The 14,519-nt window shown below is 33.9% G+C and overlaps 2 protein-coding genes across 2 annotated transcripts; one reads left to right on the forward strand and one right to left on the reverse strand.

The window, feature by feature from the left end:
• Positions 1–536: 536 nt before the first annotated feature.
• LOC144442901 (aldo-keto reductase family 1 member D1-like) lies at positions 537–3,054 on the reverse strand. Its single transcript, XM_078132279.1, has 4 exons — positions 3,006–3,054; positions 2,367–2,425; positions 889–971; positions 537–663 (listed from the first exon to the last, which is right to left on the reverse strand). The coding sequence occupies exons 1-4, from the start codon at positions 3,052–3,054 to the stop codon at positions 621–623; spliced, it is 234 nt and encodes a 77-aa protein (XP_077988405.1). The 3' UTR covers positions 537–620.
• A 1,488-nt stretch (positions 3,055–4,542) lies between these two features.
• LOC144442912 (uncharacterized) lies at positions 4,543–10,028 on the forward strand. The gene is made up of 3 exons (XM_078132290.1): positions 4,543–4,719; positions 5,547–5,732; positions 9,813–10,028. Exons 1-3 carry the CDS (start codon positions 4,543–4,545, stop codon positions 10,026–10,028), a joined length of 579 nt encoding a protein of 192 aa, XP_077988416.1.
• The last annotated feature ends 4,491 nt before the right edge of the window (positions 10,029–14,519 follow it).

A 14,519-nucleotide genomic window follows, 5' to 3' on the forward strand; every position in this document is an offset into this window, starting at 1 on the left:
TGGACTTTACTTCCATGTTATTACATGTGTACAGTATTCCAAACGCAGCATACAATGTAACACTTACCAATGCGTCTAGATCTGGAGGCCTCCTAAGTTTTACCAGTAACACCAAACTCTGGTACATGTCTAGCTAGATCTCAGAGTCTTTCAAATGTACATAAAACATAAGTATGGCAACATATTACGTACGTAAACTTAATTTTTACTGACACCTTTACTGACGCCGTGTAAATTATTGGCAAAACGTATCAACCAACGAACATACAGTGGCTGAACTTGGGGCTATCAATGTCTCGGTGACAACTCTATTTCACGTATATTCCCCAAATAAAAATTGTAAAAGCAGAGACATCCCAATTTCGATCAAAAGCTTGTGGAGCGGAATCTTCCCCTGTCGTCCAAACAGTATTATTTCAGGTTTGATTGAGTCCGTCGGGTGTCTTCGGATCGGACGCTAGCTAACGCTATCTGACACTCAATATGACGCTCAATATGATGCTAGCTGAATCTGAATCTGACGCGCCAACTTTATACTCGTATACCTTTAGCTCAAATGGATAATGGAGATGTTTGTTCGTTCACCCTTAGCTCAAATTGATAATAGGGTTGTTTGTTCGTTATGTCGTTAGCTCAAACGGATAATGAGGATGTTTGTTCATTCTGAAAAGAAATGGAAAAAAGTCAAATTATTCCTAAATTGATAAATCAGTCACTTTAAAAATAATTTTTAAAGTTAGAATTAATTTATAGTTCATGAATATCAGTTCAAAACTTACTAATTTATTCATTACTAGAAAAACAATCTTTCAATCAACCAAGATTGTTTAATTTACTTAATTATCACATTATTCCACATTCGGATAAAGTTTATAAGTAGATACTTACAAATCAAAACGTATCAATCTGAAATTCTTATTCAGAGTATCCAACTTAGCAATCTCATCAGCAGATAACTTAAAATCAAACACCTGTTAAAAACAATTAACGAAAATCAGTCAAATGATAGTCTCGGTCAGTGGTCTCGGTTACTGACCCAGACTCTTGTCATTGGGGGCTACACTCGCCTGCTGGGGAGTCTGGGTAACCAAGATTATGCAAATATTAACTATTAATCTTGGTTACCCACACTTTCCATTACGAGACCACCTAGACCGTGGCAGACAGGTGGATGCATCCACCAGGATGAGAATATGAACAGCCCTCTTGTTATAATTTTATATTTCATCATACACACCATGTATTTACGGAGATGTCATTCTGCGATGCGTCCATTCCATAAAACTCAGACAGTCTACTCTGTTGACATATCATTGTTTTGTGTTCTGTTTAGAGTAAATTGTTGCAGCATAAAATGTTCAAATGTTAAAGCACTTTTGTCCGGAAGTTTGTGAGTCTAAAATGGTAAGCTGTTATGACATGGAGTGAACCAATGCGTGACATTATCATTCAAACTGATTCTATTAATATATATGTGAGGCTACATGTACTGGGAAAGAACGACTTCAATATTAATGTAATAATTGTGTGATGCTGCATGTACTGGGAAAGAATGACTTCATAGTCATGCACGTAATAATTATAATTGTCTGTCACATCATCGCACAGGAATCCTATACACGGAATACATGTATGACGGGTTCATTCTGAAACATTAACCCTACCCATAATAAGTCTTATTGTTTCAACCCATTAATATTTGTTTTAACCACAGTTACTAGAAAATATGATGTCACGTATAAAATCGTTGTGAGAGGTATATGAAATTTACCTCACACATAAAAATGTACTTAGCGTATCATATAAAAGTTGCATGATAATGGCACAAATGGTGACTTTCCAACATAAGTTTCTGCGAATAATTGTAATACAATGACCAGCTTAGAGATTTCCAAGTTTCGGTACAATCCTCTCAAGTTTGGATAAGAAGAGTGGAAGTTGACATATAAACTACTAGTAAGTGTAGGTTGTTTACAAGTCCTGTAATTTCTGATACAACAGGACCTACAAGTTGTACAAGATACAAAGGTTACAATATTTTGTTAAACGATTAAACCGGACATATCAAACAACAACACTTTCTGATCTATTTTGCGGGGTTTTCATAGCAAATGGGATCAATTTTACATCATAATCTTCAATTAAGTTTCAAAACTTACAGACTGAGTTTCAAAGTGAAAACACTGCAAAACAATAATTCTTATCGGAGGTTTTTGAAATGTTTCATTTTTATCAACAAAATATCAAAAAAGTGTAAGAAAATAAAACCACAGCTTCATTCTCTTTTTACAATACATTATAATTGATTGATTAGTATTGAGATAAGAGATGTTGTTATATTTGGGAAATATCAAATAAAAGCTCACCTCAATATTTTCCTTTATTCTGCACGGAGTTACACTTTTTGGTATGACTACAACACCCCCTAGAGAGAGAGAGAGAGATCTGATAGTGGTACTGGTGGGGATAGACAGGTAGTCTAACGACAGGTAATCTACCAGTGGTATAAAGTAAAATTGTTACAGTGATTACCTTGGCCTATCAGGGCAACCCAAAGATCTGTAAGCAGTCACAACTATATTTTGTGATTTGCAGAATTTCAGCATGTCATTCTGTGCGAAGGCAGGATGACATTCAACCTACGAAAAGAAATACAAACAGGACCTTTTATAGTATTCAAGTTACAAATTATTTTTTTTCAAAGTAAAACACAACATTCCATTTTGACCATTCATCACTAGATGTCATAGGTACTAAAGGTACTAACTGTGTTGCAGTCTTAGCATGAACTAATGTTCTTTTTACCACTTGTAAGGGGAGATATGTTTGACTGTCTGCACCTGTACTACTGGTTGCAGAGATTCCAACGTCGTCTACGCTCAAGTCTGGTAAACTACACGCAGATCACAATGTCTTTCCTATCATTTCTAGTTGTCGAATCTGCTCTCCATAGTCAACACTTGTTGGGATTTTCTTCGCTTTTGACGACGTCCTCGACTCGTTACCCTTCATTGAAGTCCCTGTGTTCAACGCAGCCGACGAACTTGTCGCCATTTTGTGATTGACCTCGGGTCACCAATTGACAACAACCATGGGGAAAAAACTTCAGAAAAGTCATATAATAGGCACGATCACGGCACACAAACTGAGGTGTTGAACAAGCGTACCAAGTCCCTCGATGCTGCCACGATAAGTACACTTACACAAAACTTTCCTTGTTATTTACAAACTACAACGTCCTAAAGTTAGAACCACGACGGCGCATGCGTACATTTTGTGAAAAACGTTCACATCCTCTCTCTTTTCTATCGTAACGGGGCGCTATATACATTACGCCCGTCATATTTCGATAGTAAACAGTATTAATAATGTTTGCAAATAAAGGTATTCTCTTTATGTTTTGTTCTTAATGCACAATGTGTTCAGTAACATTGCCCGTTCATGTGGTCTAGTTATGGCGAACACTTACAATGTGAAACGTTTTTATAACGATTGGTCCATATTCAAATTAGCAAATGTGAAACCGTATTGAAAGTTTTCAAAATCTAACTCTCTATCACTTTTGCTTACATTTATTACTGATATTAAAATATATTATAAGCTTTTTCAAATGTGATCACAAGATACAGGTGGAGTAGTGGTTAAAGTTGACGACTTCTAAGTCTAACATTGTATCGTGTGCTCAAGATCGATTCCCACAACGGATCAATTTTTTTACTGAGATCTCTTTATTTCAAAGAGATATAAGGTTAATATAACATAGGTAATCACAAGGTCAGTATAATAGAGTAGTGGTTAAAGTTCTATACATCAAAGAGTAAGGTTTCTGGTTCTATTCCTAGAAGAGGTAGTTTCATTTGTAGCATACTTTGAGTTAGCATAATATGCATGATGTGTCTTCTGTATGTTATATTCTAATGCATCTTGTTGAAATTGAATAATACCTAATGAGACGGTACAACAAGAGTAGAGTAGAGTAGAGTAGAGTAGAGTAGAGTAGAGTAGAGTAGAGTAGAGTAGAGTAGAGTAGAGTAGAGTAGAGTAGAGTAGAGTAGAGTAGAGTAGAGTAGAGTAGAGTAGAGTAGAGTAGAGTAGAGTAGAGTAGAGTAGAGTAGAGTAGAGTAGAGTAGAGTAGAGTAGAGTAGAGTAGAGTAGAGTAGAGTAGAGTAGAGTAGAGTAGAGTAGAGTAGAGTAGAGTAGAGTAGAGTAGAGTAGAGTAGAGTAGAGTAGAGTAGAGTAGAGTAGAGTAGAGTAGAGTAGAGTAGAGTAGAGTAGAGTAGAGTAGAGTAGAGTAGAGTAGAGTAGAGTAGAGTAGAGTAGAGTAGAGTAGAGTAGAGTAGAGTAGAGTAGAGTAGAGTAGAGTAGAGTAGAGTAGAGTAGAGTAGAGTAGAGTAGAGTAGAGTAGAGTAGAGTTTATCAAAATGGCTGTCGGTGGATAATTTGCTGCATTGACTTAATTTTCACTGTTTTAGTTGATCAATCACAAAAGCAATATTCTCATTACAGGAGATTCAATATTTTCTTATTTACTGCAATATTACCATGGAAAGGGTTCTCAGGTCCGTCCGAACGTCAGTGGCGCTAACTTCGAACTTCAGAAAGTGTAGCACTAGCAGACGATCAGCAGGTCACAGTGATATGGATATGATAGCAAAACAAACGTCGACACTGAGACATTTTATACGTGCTTGCTCAACCTTTGTTAATTCGAAGACAAAGGTAATTTATTAAGTAAGATTAGTGTAGGATGGATACTTATTTGATGGTGTAGCGTAATCAAAGAATATTGCCAAGTTATTTTTTAATTAGTGAGCTTCCAGTGCAGCGATTATTATATAAATAATATAGGGAGGCAATAATACGAATGAATTTGGTAGGGATGTTTGTAAAAGTCAAGGGAGTTGCAGTATATATTACTTCATGACTGCAGAACTTGTGAAATTTAGGATTAAACCAACCCGTACATTAAGTTAACATTGATGGACGAATATTATTTTTCCTACACTATAAACAAAACTTTTGAAAACGTTTGTCTCAACTGTTCACCTTTCCCTCTAATCTACCTCTGAATCCCTTTCTTGAATTTCCTGGAGATAATTTCTTGTAGAAATGTATGTCCTAATATCCATTTTGTCCTTTATATGTAAGAACATAGACATTTTTTGTTGTGTGTCCAAATGATAAAAATGGCTTCCTTGTTTGTCACAATATATTAAATACTATAAAGGATAGTATGGGATCTCCACATTTTGGAGTGTCATCAGAAATTGCTTTTCAGTGGATTTAGGGTTAGAGTCACACTGCTATGGCAATAATTGACAGTTTCATGAAATGTCAGAAATTGTACTTGCTTCAGATGTAGTTTATTCACACTCTGGTGATATCCATTCTTGTAAGACTCGTGAGATAATGATCTGTAACAAACACATAGACAGCACATTGCCTGAAATTTCTATATTAACAACAACAACAACAACAACAAAACTATAAAAGAAAGTGACAGTGTTGACAGACATATAACATTTATTTTATTTATTTTACCTAAGGTACTTTATGATGGAGACTGCCCTCTCTGTCTGAAAGAAATAAACATTTTAAAGTATGTGGATAAAAACAAGAGAAGAATCAAATTTATAGATGTAACCAAGCCAGATTATAACCCACAAGATAATTGCAATATATCATATGAACAAGCCATGGGTGTCATGCATGTTATTGGACCAGAAAATCAGGTAATTACTATAATTATTAATTAAAAATCAGAAAATCACTGCGTAGATGGAGAATATTTTTAATCTGTTAACAAAATTCAAAATATTGTATTGTGTATATGGTAACTCATTTCATGAGAGAAGAAAATGCATACGCACAGACATGTATATACACACACACACATGCATATGTACACACAGATACACATACACATGTATACACATAGATGCACAAACACTCGCATGTACATGCACACACAGACATACACATATACACTGACATGTGCACACACGAATGCACAGACAGGCATGCACACAAACAAACAAACAACAACAAACACTAGATAAGTCAGTGTAATATTGATAATCTGTGTACATAGAAATATTATAGTTAACAAATGAGTTGATACAATAGAATTTATCTTAGCGATGATAGTGATAGTGGTATACATTGAATTTTACTGGATAGTATTAAAATCTATATACATATTTAAAGCATTATTTTAGGACAATCCCAACTTTATATGGTGTTAATACTTGTCTACTTGGATACTATGCCATCATGATTTCTAGAATCATAAACAAGTCTATCAAACAAATGTATGATACAAGAAATGACGAAGTGTAAATAGCAGATCTTTTCTTTGCTAAATTACCAATTGACTAAAAAAAGGACACTCTATTTTTCTTGGTTAGCAATATGTTATGTTTACAGTAAAATATTTTTATTAAATACATTGTGAATAAATATATTCGAATTAATATGGCGATGTTATTATTATTATTATTATTATTATTATTAAATCTCTACAAATTCATATTTTTTTTAGATGCTTATAAATTTTGTCGTTATATTCCACCAGCATATTTTATATTGTTCATTTCAGTGATATGTACATTTGCCAGACATGAAGGATTATGAATGATCATAACATCCATAATGTGTTAAAAGACAAGTTATCAAGAGCCATATAAAATATTGTAATACTCATACGTGAATGATGACAGGTCATTTCAGTTATAAAGTAGAGAGCAGTGCCCTTTTTGCTCCACAATCTTTGATGAATAGGGCTGCTAAAAAAATCACCAAGATTAAGAGGTACTCTGTACACGACTTATGCTGTGATAGATTTTGATACATGAATATTTCCTTTGTTTCTGATGTACATATGTTACCACAGTGATCACGCGATACTGTGAAGTATAATGTAATATGATTAACCTACCCTGCTGACACACAATATCATTAAGGAAATTTATCATATGCTTGTCCTCAAATGGCTCATGTTTTACACCTACTCAACCATACCCTCATCATTACAGATTCATATCTACCTGAACTAGAAAGAAAATAATCACCCAAGTATAATGCAAAGCAGGACACAATGTATGACTTTTTTAACAAAAAATTGTCAATTGCGAAAACAACACTTGAGGCACAGTAAAAGAGAATAAATAATCTGCCTTCGTCCTTCTCCTCACCCTTGTTCAAAAAATAGCTAATATTGTTGAAATTGTACCAAAGAGTACTTTGTCCCAGTTATATTGTCCTTTAAAGGTGATAGAGACTAATTGCTCCCCAACTTACTGTGTAAAGTTAAGCCAGGAGTTGACATATAAATCCCTCTAATACCATGTAATAAATACATCATGTGAAATAGACTGAAATAGATATACATGTATATGCAGTAGTTTCCTGGACAGACTTAGCAAGCAGTTTTCCGACAAGGTTTCAAAATAAACACCAAGTCATTACCCTGTACTGTAAACTATGAGGATGTTGATCTTGATTAAACAGTTGATCACTTTTCAATGCTTAAGACATTGTATTGAATTTACAGTTGCATACATAATCATGTTAATGTTTAATATTAGTAGCAGAATATCAAATCTTTCTGTACATGAAATGGCATGTAAATGTATATAGATTCTTAATTGTCATTTTGAATTTTCATACAACCTTTCAGCCATGTAGATGTTTAATTATGTTTTAAATATCTAATAGTAATACAGTTTTGTGTAAAGTGTACACAGTACAGAAACATATGTGATGTCTAAAACAAGCATTTTATGATCATTTTGTGTACAGATTTTCAGCTATGTATACTTTCATTAATTTGGCAACTTTTCAGAACTCTCACTTCATGCTTAGAGCAGACATAACAAAAATATTTAAATATGTTTGGCACCCAATAAATTGTGGACAACAAGAATATTAAAGTGCAATGATCTGAATCTGATTACAGTTTCGTACAAAATGTATATACATATATGTACATCTATGGTGGTTTCTGCTCGTTGTAAGAAGTCCACAACAGAGATACAGCTAAAAAATACCCAAATCTAGGTGGTATTGGAGGTTTTTCCAGTTATTTCATGACTATTGTGGATGACTCACAATAGAAAAGGGGTTCGGAAAACAGCAGTAATAGAAATGACAATACAAGCAAGTAGTAGAATACACTGGGAACTCTGTTCTTTATATGCACGCACACTCCAACTTGTAACTGAAACTTACATCACACAAGAATGCACGCGCACTCCAACTTGTTACTGAAACTTACATCACACAAGAAATTTTGATTTGATCATCTGCATTATCGGCGGGCTTCGTGCTGATTGGTTGATTATGTATGACGTATGACTATATAATGAGTTACTCAGAAACGGCAACAATGTTAACAACAACAACATATAACAAAATAGGAATCAATCACGACAACTATGAAGAGAAATTTACTTGTAAAGATATAAAGATATATTGTTTTATGACACTGTTGCTATCAATACATTCTTCTCTGTCTTTGCTTAAAATTTCATATCTGAAATATTATTTCATCATGAAAACATAAGTTTGATGACTCCATTGTCGTGATTATGGTACAAATAGTACATAAATATACCTTAGATGATAGAAGGAATGTGCACCAAATCATTTGCATGTCTACTCTACATGACTTGACTATCAAAAACTCAGCATACTGGCTCATCTGTAGACTATCGACAGTTGCTCGTGCCTTTTTTTTCCTACTTTTTATCTAAACTTAAGTCGTCGCCGCACTCCGATCCGCCGCAACACTACTATAATCGCATACTGATATCGAGGGCCGAAGGCCCGAGAGATTGAGGGCTGAAGGCCTGAGCGCCCTCGATATCAGTATGCGATTATAGTAGTATTGCGCCGGATCGGAACACCGCAACGACTTAAGTTTAGATAAAACGTAGGAAAAAAAGACGCGAGCGACTGTGGACAGTCTAGCTCATCTGGTTAACGATATCGTCAAGCCAGAAGTAAAGTCTCTGGGCTAAAACTCTATATCGAAAGTTGGTTATCCAATATTGTATATAGACAGAAATTTTGTTATAAATGCTATCAAATTATGCAATTGTAACTGAAAATTGTTACAAACCTATTTGCTATTACTTATTTTTTCATTTGAAAAGCATATCTGATTATGATTGGAAGGAAATTGAAAAAAAAAACTATTTAGACAAGTAGAGTTATGACGCAATAGGACCTTTTTATATAACAAAAACTAATTTCAAAATCCCTGCAAAGCTGTTTTCAATACTGTAGGCAATCAGTATATAAATATAAGTTCACAAATGTTCTAAAATGTTATTTCATGAAATACAAAACAGTTGTCTATGACAAAGTCTCAGCAGTGAGCACCACTTCAGGCTAGTTTAATTACGCTACTGTTACTTCTACTGCAATATTCCTCCTTGTGTGCTCACAGAAGTGTGGATTGTGAATATAAAACAGCAGGAGAGAGGATTCCTGAGATATGACATACTAAAAGAATTTATAGGCATATGTCTGAGGACTTTATTATGTAACCTCAGCATGTCATCAGTTTTCACACAAATAGGTAATTCCAGTTCTTGGGCAATTCAAAATGAAATAAAACAGCACCCCAGGCTTTGACTCCTTTAGAAGAAACTACCAAATGATGAAATATATGATATCCAGGGGGTGCCAGAAAACACACAACACACCAGCAGTTGCATTTCAGAGACCTTGAAAAGGTGAAATGACTGATTCTGATTCCTGAATAGGTTATACATTGAGGCATTACTATGAATATATCTATATTACAGATTTACACGAAGGTAGAAGCCATGAGACAAATGTACTCTGCAGTAGGACTTGGATGGCTGTGGAGTTTTACCAAACTACCTATCTTATCAGGGCTAGTAGATAGAGCCTATATGTGGTTTGCACGCAACAGACTGTCCCTGACTGGGAGGCAACTTGAGTGCAGGACAGGAACATGTAAAGTTGGTGAAAAAGTTGGTGAAAAAGAAAACTCTTAGCATCCTGTACAAAATGGTAAGTTTTCTTTTTAGTTAAAAAAAGATAACGAATTGTAAATAAAATGTAAAATGACTTATGACTGGCAAAATGTGAAATTAATATAAACAATATCAAAACAAATGCTTTGACTTGAAAAAAAAAAGAAGTTTTACAATATGTATTGTATGAGGGCGCTATACAATGTGACTTAATTATTGTGAGTACCTTATTTGTGTCAGCAAATTTATCATTTTCTACTCAAGGAAATGGTGATAATTTTAATAAAAATAGGATTTTTCAAGGGACTTTTATAATTCTTAGATATCAGTTTTTATTTTTTTCGGGTTGGTAAGACACCACCAAAGAAAATAAAAAATGTCAAGTTTAATTTTACTTCCAAGTGCATTTATATGAAAGAGAATACAAACCGGTATCAGTCATCTGTTTGCGGAAATACTGTAAAGGCTGCTTAATTTTGATTCTCTGCACATTCCTAATCATAATTTCTTTTCAGTACCAGGATTGCTCAGGAGGATGATTCTATTTGCTGCTCCGTGCTAATCTAGGATCGAGGCAGCTTACTACATTTTGCAATACAATGTCATTATTTCAGAAAATACACTTTAAACGCACTCAACTCAAGTGGCATTAGATTTCAATAACTAAGGAATAACATGCCATGCACACAGTGAATGGCTTTGGGAAAATTACGTTTTCTTCTATTCAGCATTCTCATCGTCATCATCCAGCAAGGAAATTGAATTTTCCTTTCAATGCAACCGACTAACAGTTTTGACACTTCTCCTTTCTTTACTCTGGCTTTCTCAAAATAATCTTATTAGCATTCCAACAAAGTCAAGAGTTATTGTATTTACTAAGCTCTATTGGATCATTGCAATGTACGGCTCAAGAAAGCCAAGGCAATTTCATTTTCCCTCTCCAAGAAATCCAATTGATCCAGGGAAATAAGTTTCTAATTTTAACACTGTGTAAAGCTATAGAAATTTTCATTTTGTATTTCCTCTTGAGTTGATTGCATTATACAGAAGTTGGTGGAAGAGAGAATTCTTGCTCTTTAGAACGTAGTAGAATATCTAAGATATTATCATGATTTTGTGATATGAATATATTACAAGGAAAAAAATGATGATAATAATTCATAGAAAGAGGGAGATGAGTTGTTATACTATCATTTTGAGATTTCGATATAAATATATGCATATATTGCTGCTAGTGGGCTGTATCTCAAAGGACCTGACATTAAAAATAAAGTCTTTCTAGTAATTCTACTCAGATAAAAGAACTATCATTATATGTTTCCTATTGGCAATATTCATCCCTTTAAATTTGTTCTCAATAATGCAGGATTTATTTATTATCAGCTTAAGGTAATATTTCCCTTTTTATGATCTATACTACGTCAGAAATAGTTCCATAAATTCTCATATTTTTTGATGTACAGGTTTTTAAAATTCAATCATCAGCTGTGATTGCATACTTTTTATTTTATTCTTTGCTCAAACTATTCCACATTCATTCATTTCACTTTCATCTCCACATTCTCTCCACCATATATTTGTAACCTACACATCATAAAAGTGAATGTCTTTGCCTATTTTATGATCTTTTTGTAGGAATTACTAACCAGTCCATATCTAACTATGTCACACCATCATATTTTCCATCTCAAAATTGAACGCTACATTTATCACTTTCAAAATTTTACTATGCTTTTCTTTTAATAGTGCCAAAATTTCAATCTCAGAAGTTCAACTCATATCAATTTAACCCTATCTGTGTCATCTTCTTTATGCTCAAAATGTAACCCCATATTTGTCACCTTCATAAATTTTACCCTGCTTTGTTTTAATTTCCCCGTTCCATCTCAAAATATTTAACCCCACATTTTTTCACCTCCATACCTTTCATTTTGCTTTGATTCAATTTCAACTTTCCATCTCAAAATTGAACCCCATATTTCATATCTCTGCATATGTCAGCCTGCTTTGTTTCAATTTCCCATTTCACATCTTAAATTTCAACCCAATATTTTATATCTTCACACATTTCAATCAGCCTTGTTTCAATTTCCACTTTCCATCTCAAAATTTAACCCTACTTTTATCACCTTCATCATTTTTTTGTTTCAATTTTCCCATTTCATATCTCAATATTTAACCCAACATTGTATTACCTAGACTCATTTCACAACCCAATGTTTCAATTTCCCCATTTCATATCTCAATATTTAACCCAACATTGTATTACCTAGACTCATTTCACAACCCAATGTTTCAATTTCCCCATTTCATATTTCAATATTTAACCCAACATTGTATTACCTAGACTCATTTCACAACCCATTGTTTCAATTTCCCCATTTCATATTTCAATATTTAATCCTACATTTTATTACCTACACTCATTTCACAACCCATTGTTTCACTTCCCCATTTCATATTTCAATATTTAACCCTATATTGTATTACCTATACTCATTTCACAACCCATTGTTTCACTTCCCCACTCTTTCTTGCTCTAAATCCGGCCTCTCACTTGTAACATCCACGTCATAAAATGAGTCTATTATAGAGGTGTTTGTATGACACTATTTTGATTGATAGCCCTCACACCATGTAATGAATCCCAGATATCACTACCAATTGGCCTTTTCCTTTGTACTCACAAAAAAAAAACCCTAATAATGCGACTCGTGCTGGAAAACTTGAGATTTATTATCCTTGAATATGGAATCTACATAGTATTGATTAGACCTGTACGTGTGATTCAACTCAACAAAGAACTTAATCATTAATTATTGATTATCAACCATTTGTTAGTTGAAATATCTATTTCTTGTGTTCAAAAGAGATTACAGCCTGCAATTTCAAAAGGACAAAGCATCTTGTTTTTCTTCACACAGTTGGCACTGAAGTTCAATGTGATGGACTGACTGACAGTTCATTTGATAATTTGGGTCAGATTTCCTCATGAGAATTTTTTTTTTGTAGAAAGGTTAACTACAGCAGATGAAACTTTGAGTGAAAGTGTACTAGAATACTACTCTTAGACTATAAAATTTAATGTAGGTATTGATGAGTGATACATTTCCTTGTCATAGTATCCTTAATTGTAACTTTAATACAAAGGTGAATGGGTTTTTAGCAAGTACTATGATTGACAGTCTGTTTTTGATCGACTCATGAATATATTGAAATGCATGGTTTCACATTCTGTCACGTTAAGTTATCGAAAATAATTATGTGTTGTAGTTATTGTGAATAGAAGTATGTAACTTAGCATTAGATACAATTTGAAATGAAAGTACAAAAGGACCAACTCTATGCAAAAGAGAGGTGTCAATGAAGTGTATATTTCTTTGTTGTTATATTCTGTCTGTCAGTTTGAGTTTAATAAAGGTGAAGTTATTTTTAAAAAGCGATATGATTGACAGTTTATTTGTATCACAAACTAAGGACTTACAGTCGAGAGAGCAATTCAGATAGAATATGTGTTATATATGTCACAAATCCATATACTGTTAAGGACTATTCCATTGTTCAGTAGTGATGTAATATCTCTTTTATAGTGAAGGATAGTTGTGTTTATGTATATACAATTTTTATGAAGTGTTTGTGTTCAATTTAGTAGCTAACTGAAATCCAATTCTGTTGAGATAGAAGCCTACCTGCGGTAATGCCACACTCACAATTATAGTTTTTATTGACAGTGAAAACAGATTTTGTACATACATGTTTCCATTGTTAGATTTCATCATTACTTTACTCTATTCAGTGCAGGGAATTGTATTTCTAATTGGAGTATTGATTTCCAGGCACATGTTATAACGCGAGTGAGATCTCAATTTTCTCTCCTATTTGCACAGTTGCTGGCAGTGGCAGTCTTTCATATTGTGAAAGAACATTTGATTGAGAACGAACCTGCTGATTAGTCACGCAATGTGTTCATAAAACAACACTTTAAACACCTTTTATTTGGCTACATCACACTCAATCTGACTCAGCTTACAAAAATGTCACATATAGCCCCTAAGTGCAAACTTTGTCTCATTTTAACAGTGACAGAGTAAGCCGTTTTAATTTCCTGTATTAGATCCCTTGTCTCATACGGCGTACTATTTGCAGGGAAGCGACAGTGTGGAGTATGATAGATCTGCATTTGCCACTTAGCACTGGGTAATATGCTCAAGTAGATCATAGCAGCGATGCTGTTACACGTTTAATCTGATAATTTACAGACCAATGAGAAAATTGTGTGTTGTATCTCTTAGATTGGACCCAAATCTCCCCAAACATTTCAGGCTAAGCAGTCCATCTGTTTCCATACTGAACAATGATGTTAAATATATCTCAAAGTTAGACAGAATAACCAGGTGACAGCTTGATCACTGTGACTCACTTTGTTGCCAAATAAATGTTTTGTTAAGTTTTGTGAGAAAAAAATGAAAAAAGAAAACTACGTTTGACAAGTGTATGGTTTCTGAAATAACA

Source organism: Glandiceps talaboti, chromosome 1, assembly GCF_964340395.1.
Source record: "Glandiceps talaboti chromosome 1, keGlaTala1.1, whole genome shotgun sequence".
Classification (NCBI taxonomy): domain Eukaryota; kingdom Metazoa; phylum Hemichordata; class Enteropneusta; family Spengelidae; genus Glandiceps; species Glandiceps talaboti.

Bases quoted from the DNA above. Each gene is read 5' to 3' on its own strand.
- LOC144442901 (XM_078132279.1), bottom strand. From the start codon at position 3,054: ATGGCGACAAGTTCGTCGGCTGCGTTGAACACAGGGACTTCAATGAAG. The intron at 972-2,366 runs GTGAGCTTTTAT...TGTTTTTAACAG, and splicing joins GAATAAAGGAAAATATTGAG to GTGTTTGATTTTAAGTTATC. The intron at 664-888 runs GTAAGTATCTAC...ATTTCTTTTCAG, and splicing joins AGATTGATACGTTTTGATTT to AATGAACAAACATCCTCATT.
- LOC144442912 (XM_078132290.1), top strand. From the start codon at position 4,543: ATGGAAAGGGTTCTCAGGTCCGTCCGAACGTCAGTGGCGCTAACTTCG. The intron at 4,720-5,546 runs GTAATTTATTAA...ATTTTACCTAAG, and splicing joins TTGTTAATTCGAAGACAAAG to GTACTTTATGATGGAGACTG. The intron at 5,733-9,812 runs GTAATTACTATA...TCTATATTACAG, and splicing joins TTATTGGACCAGAAAATCAG to ATTTACACGAAGGTAGAAGC.